The sequence below is a fragment of the Pavona decussata genome, unplaced genomic scaffold, assembly GCF_977016875.1.
Source record: "Pavona decussata unplaced genomic scaffold, jaPavDecu1.1 SCAFFOLD_336, whole genome shotgun sequence".
Classification (NCBI taxonomy): Eukaryota; Metazoa; Cnidaria; class Anthozoa; order Scleractinia; family Agariciidae; genus Pavona; species Pavona decussata.
Window position 1 is genome coordinate 509,988 of NW_028145724.1, and position 6,012 is coordinate 515,999.

At 36.0% G+C, this 6,012-nt stretch overlaps 1 protein-coding gene and 1 long non-coding RNA gene across 3 annotated transcripts in view; both read left to right on the plus strand.

The window, feature by feature from the left end:
• The window catches only part of LOC146453357 (Fanconi anemia group I protein-like), a 26,137-nt gene extending 21,907 nt beyond the window's left edge, over nucleotides 1-4,230 (plus strand). Inside the window, exons 7-9 of one of the 2 annotated variants that reach the window (XM_085096726.1) lie at nucleotides 2,604-2,648; nucleotides 2,751-2,807; nucleotides 3,715-4,230. In XM_085096726.1, coding sequence (XP_084952852.1) covers nucleotides 2,604-2,648; nucleotides 2,751-2,807; nucleotides 3,715-3,783 — 171 coding nt within the window. In that variant the 3' untranslated portion in view covers nucleotides 3,784-4,230. Of the gene's footprint in view, nucleotides 1-2,504; nucleotides 2,649-2,750; nucleotides 2,808-3,714 lie in introns of those variants that run through there. The other variant, XR_014859523.1, reaches the window with a different exon arrangement.
• A 7-nt stretch (nucleotides 4,231-4,237) lies between these two features.
• Nucleotides 4,238-5,549, plus strand: LOC146453358 (uncharacterized). Its single transcript, XR_014859524.1, has 3 exons — nucleotides 4,238-4,311; nucleotides 4,572-4,712; nucleotides 4,997-5,549. It is a non-coding gene; the product is annotated as an uncharacterized LOC146453358 (long non-coding RNA).
• Nucleotides 5,550-6,012: the final 463 nt, after the last annotated feature.

Here is a 6,012-nt window from a genome sequence, read left to right on the forward strand (position 1 = left end):
TCAAAGGATCTGTTTCATTTTTAATTCCAACTTCATAAGATTTTGTATATCCCTTGAATGCTCTTGCGACTTCTGTGATTTGGGTTCTTTGTGTTGGAACTGGAGCCATTTTCTTCATCCTTGGCTTCGGGACTGGTGTATCAGCAAATTGTTTTGGAGGAGGAATAATGTTGTTTCTTGGTTGAACAATTGGTCGATCTCTGAATTGCATTGGCGGCTTGATGATTGTATTCTCATAATCTTTTACCATTTGTTTGACAGATTGTCTAGGCTTTGGAATTGGAACCATTTTCTTGGTTCGAGGCTTTGGAACCGGTTTTTGTTTAGCGAGTAATAATTCAATTAACTGTTCTTTCGTTAATTTGGATAGATTAGATTTGTTCATAATATTATATGTTATATTATTTTTATTCGGTGCGTTTGACAGATTTGCTAATGAATGTTAACTGCCAACAACATTCATTCCAGGATTAGCAGTTTGTGGACCACCTGGACGGATCCAATTTCGTGTTATTTTATTGTGGGACATGCCCTGAATACACTCATTTGAGCATACTCAGGAAATGTTTACACAATAATTACCAAAATTCAATGCTTGGTAAATGTTCTTGAAGTTGTTTTTTGAATGGAAAGTTTCCATTTTCGATTTTTTTCATCATTGAATTGTATTTTTTATCAATTTTTTGTTTCTCATATTCTGTAAATTCATCATCTGATTCCTCCAATTCAATGTCCATTTTGATTGATTTAATTGGTTTTTCAGTTTTAATTTCAATCTTTGTTTTGTATTTCCTGGCTTCAAGAGCGTGTTTAGCATTTTCTGATTGTGTAACTAATTCAAGGTTATTAATGCAATTGTTTTGTCTATTGGAGTCAATGTGATTGATTTGCAATTTATCAGAAATATTGCCATTATAACATTCGTAGACAAAACGATGAACCAAAACCTTTTTTGATGGTAATCCAATTTGATTTAATGTTATATTAAAATAACAATTTAATTGAAGATTACCAATTGAACATCTTTTGGTTTTTTTATTATAAATTTGACCGTATTTATTGGCTCCAAAGTTGGTATATATATGATGATAATAAAATTTTTCACATTTCATTGGAACATTTTGCTTTTTTGATTTTTGTTTACCAAGTCTAATTTTTCCATCGTATATCATATTTTGTTGTCGTGTTACAAGCTCAAGATTAACAATTGAATTATCTTGTTTATCATTATTGATATGGTGTATTTCATATCCAACTGGGATTATTTGTTGTTTTATTGATTCTCAAATAAATCGATGAGATTTATATTTTTTTTCACTATTTTTATTGTGAACAGTTGTTTGCAAATACCCAGTTAAATGTAATCTTCCTTTTCTTGGAATCAATCTCTTTCGATTAATAATATGACCACCTTTTGAAGCTCCATAATTGTCGTATAATGGATGACAAAAATATGTTTTTTCATTATGAATAATAATCTTTGTGGCTGGAATTGTCTTAGCTAGATTCTCACCAGCAGAAGAATCCACATATGCGATTTTTGATTTTTGATTTTTTTTCATTTTTTCTCGTTAATGTATACTATAATTATCTCTTCAAGTAGTTTTGGTTTTAAAAATGTTGTCAAATTGATTTCCAAAACCCCATTATTCATAGTTAAATCAAAATATAGCCAAACAACCCTTGTATGCATTGATGATTCATCATTGTAAAGTGGAAAATTAATGTCATCCAAATCGTTACACATTCTGTAAAACATCTTATTAATTATTTTATTTTCTGTGCGTGTAAACTCACAATCATTGTCTTCCATTGGTGGAAAATCCATTAATCTATTGACAACTCTCAATTCTTCTTCAGAGTATGAGCTGTTCAAAAATTCTTTTCTGGCTTGTTGCATATATTTGATATTTTCAGATGCTGTGACCAACGAAAGATTTTCACTTGAATTGTCTTGGCGGTCACAATTAATGTGATGAATTTGCATTCCAGGTGGAATATGTGTCTGATTTACGGCCTCATAGACGAATCGACGAGCGGGGCATGTATTGTTACGTCCCGGAGAAATTATATAATAACCATTTTCAGATAAGTATCCTTTTCTAGGTTCTAATCTTTTTCGATTGATTATGTAACCATCATGTGAGGCTCCGTAATTTTCAAATGTTGGATGAATAAAATATGTTTTATCATTATGATCAAATTGGTTGTTCATATAAATTAGATTACATAATTTTTCGAAACCGGTTATAACCGGTTTTTTTTCTTCATCATTCAAATCAGCGATTGATGAGTTGGTTGGATTTAATCGATGATTGTTTGTGAGTTGGGGATCAGTTTGGTGTCATTTATGAAAGCGAGGATTTAGGTTTTTCATAAACGAGGATAAAAATTTAGGTTTTTGAAAAACCTAAATTTAGGTTTTTGAGTTCATTGTTGAATCAGGTATGAATTCAGTGATATTTTCAAAAGTGTGCTTATACGCCCAATTATCTAACTACTAGTTTGCATGCAAATAAAATGTAGTTGATATGAAGTTGTAATTGTTGTCATTGTTGGTGGTATGTGCAATCGCCGTGCAATAATGTGGTATGTCTTTTTAGGTGCTGACAAAAGTGTACATTAGCCTTGGTTGTCTCGCAAGATATGTAAGTAAAAGCTTGTTAAGGCGAATAGACCCAAAATTTATCATTTGCAAATTTGTCATTTTGCTCGTGAACGTTAACTGCTGCAATGGTTTGTCGTTACAGTACCTGTCCCAGTACAGTCAGAAACTTGGTTACTTGCCTGCTAAGTTTGAGAAGTTGGTGAGTACAGAGACTATATTTATATCGATTCAGGTAAAGGACCCAGATCTGTAGTTTATCATCCTGTCACTACATTATCACTAAACCACATATAGTAAACGTGTCGTGCACATGTCGTCACGGTCAAATTCTCAACGAACAACAATGGCGGTCTTTTGAAACAAAGGTTTACAGACCTTTGACATGAGAGAGGTGTCACGTTTAATGCAATCAAACTGCAATGTGTTTATTGTGAGCTGAGGACGAGACTTTCAAGCTGGACGGACGAAAGTGTCAAACTACTGATCTCTACTAACACGAAAACAAATTTTGTGATGGCGCAACCACTTCATCTAATAGTTGTTGAAGAACAACCGAAGCAACGAGTCTTAGCAGAAGAAGTTGAAGAAGTCTGGAAATGAGTATTCCCAGCCACAACTGCGTTTTGACGGTTGGAAAAGTGTTCTATAGGGAACCTCAGACAAATCAACCAAAACTGGTTTAGGTTAAACAGGAACGTGTCGCTCTACCCTGTTGTATAAATGGGTACCGTCTGAGAGGTAATACTCTTCATGCTCAAGCTCTAGACTTTGCCCTTAGCTGCAAATAGGAAACAACTGACCACAAATGTCTTTTCACTCTCTTGAGTTTTTAAAAAATACAGAACTGATTCTTTCTTTGCTGTACTATTAATTCGATTTTATGAGTTTTTAAAGAACATTTAGTTTCCAGGATGCTCAAGTGAATATATGATAACTGTATTATTTAGGTTAGATGCAACAACTGCAGGGTGTGTGCGTATGACCACAACTCAGTTTCAAATGTGCTAGCCTTCTTGCTATGTATGCCAACCTGGCTACTTAAGCCGCATTAGGAATAACAAAAGAAAGTACAACATGACATGTAACCTTTTAAAATTGATCCGCAGGTCAAAATGACAGGCACCCACTTGTCCCAGCAAGTGTATGCGCTTCTGACTTATATACAGGCCACTTAAACCCGACTCTTCTGGAGCAGAGTACTATAGCCAAGAATAAACCTAAGGACAAGAAAAAGGCGCCCAGAGGACAGACCGTGCCAGGGAAGGTAAGCAGTGCATGCCAGTATGCACTTAGAAAGATTTAGCGTTGCATTTTGTTGTGAAGCTAATGTAAGGGTGTATTTTCGACTTTAATTTTGGAATACAGTTGTTATTTCCTTTCGGTAGTTTTGATGGATATTTTCCAGATTATTTGACATTATGACGATGCGTACTAGCCCCCTACCACAGGTTTGACAGTACAGTGTGTTACAAGGATCTTTCATCTCAATTGCTTCTTTAAATATTCTGCCAGTTTCTTTTTTGGTGGCAGTCTGAGAGGCAGGATAGCATCAGACGTTTTGTGGGGTTTTCTTAATTTTCCACCTTGGCGCCTAACATTGTGTAAATTATTTTAAACTAAGCAAACTCAAGTCAATCCCAAACCTGATTTATGCCATTGAACAGTACGAGCGCTACCTTATACAGCTGTCTAAGAAGTCGAAGGTGAGCTAAAACTTTCTCCGGCCCTCCCCACTTTTCTGCACCCATTCCCAAAATAAGCACAGATGCTTATGCTAGGATGGTGATAAATAACAATTCTTCCAATTGATATTATTGGATGCAAGCCGCCATTCAAATTGCAATCCTTCACAATATGCTGCTCTGTTGCATCCTTTGCTTCATGGCAGATACCTTGGCATCCGGTATCTTCCATCTTCACTTGCATAAAACCTTAAATATTTCCACGTGTTGTGATTCTGTAGATCAACCTGATGGAGCACTTTAAGCGCAGTACAGCACGAGACTTTAAAATCAATGGCGCTACACTGGAGGCTGCACTGAGAGAGGAATCAAGTGAAGATGAGGAGGAAGAGGATGATGGCGATAATGATGAACAAGATGAGGTAAGTAATTAGTTAATTAGTAATTAGTAAACTTGATACAGGCCTCAATCAGGATTGTGACGGACGGGGAGTACTCAAGGAAGAGCACAGTTTCTTCAAAGCGGGGGAAAAGTCAGGGAATTTTGCATTTAAGTCAGGGCGACCCAATATTCTATCTGACGAGCCAGTGAAAGGTCAAGAATTTAGGATATAAGAAAATGATTCACAATCTTTGCCAAGTTTCACCTGTACGTAACAACCTATCAGAAACATTGCTAAAAACGTGGTTTATCTTTACTTCACAGAATAGGTCTGATGAAGAAGAAAACAAAGAACCTCCAAAGAAAAAGGAAAAACTAATGGAATTACAGAAGAAAGCGAGCAAGCTTAGTTTAAAACAGAAGAATTCAAAGCCTCTTTCACGTGAAACAAATAGTAACATTTCTTAGTCCTACCTTAACTTCTAGTTTGTTATAAGTTTATCTCTTGACATTGGAGCGGTTTTTGATTGAGATTATAAACGCAAAACAAATCAAAAGTAATCAATCAACCAGTCACATCAAGCAGAAACAGCATAATGAACCAATCAGAGTTCAAAGCAAATACGTACCATACTTTCCACACTAAATTAAAAAGCACCATTACTGCTGATTGTTTGAGCATACGTAAGCAGGCTGTAAGACTGCGTTCACACTTGAGGGAATTAAGTTCAACTTGAACAGCTTTAGACGAAACAAGTTTTTCCCAAACGTGTTCTCAAAAAGATTGTTCCCACTGGAAGTCTTGTCAATATTTGAGCCGGCAGTTCACTTCTGCTGGTTTAGGCTTAACACAACAGAATAAAAGCTATTATTTGAAGTCAGAGGGAACATAATTTAAAGGCAATTAAAGAAACTAGAACGGAACTGAGTGTTTAGTTTAACTTTTGCTGCCACCGGCGCCTTGTGCAATGGTTTATAAAACACGCAGATGAAAGTTTTCTCGTTTCTGATCCTGTTCTGCTTCGAACCGTCGTCTTTTCTCTTCTGGCTCGGCTTCTTGTTTACGTCTACGTTCTTCAGACTCCAGGAATCGTCTCTCGGACTCTTGCTGAATTTCAAAAAATTTCTCCATGAAACTTTCGATTTTGTCAGCAGGTGTTGACTTTGGCTGTTTACCTTTCTTGCCTGCTTTGTTCTAAATTATTTTCAGAAGTAGGTAGGGTAGGTGCATCGTCGTCTTCGCTACCATTGACAGAGACGTTTTCTGCAGTGACAGCCTCACACAAAAATCTCTCCTCGTCCAAGCCGTCGACACTGGACAACACAGATTCAGTTTCCAG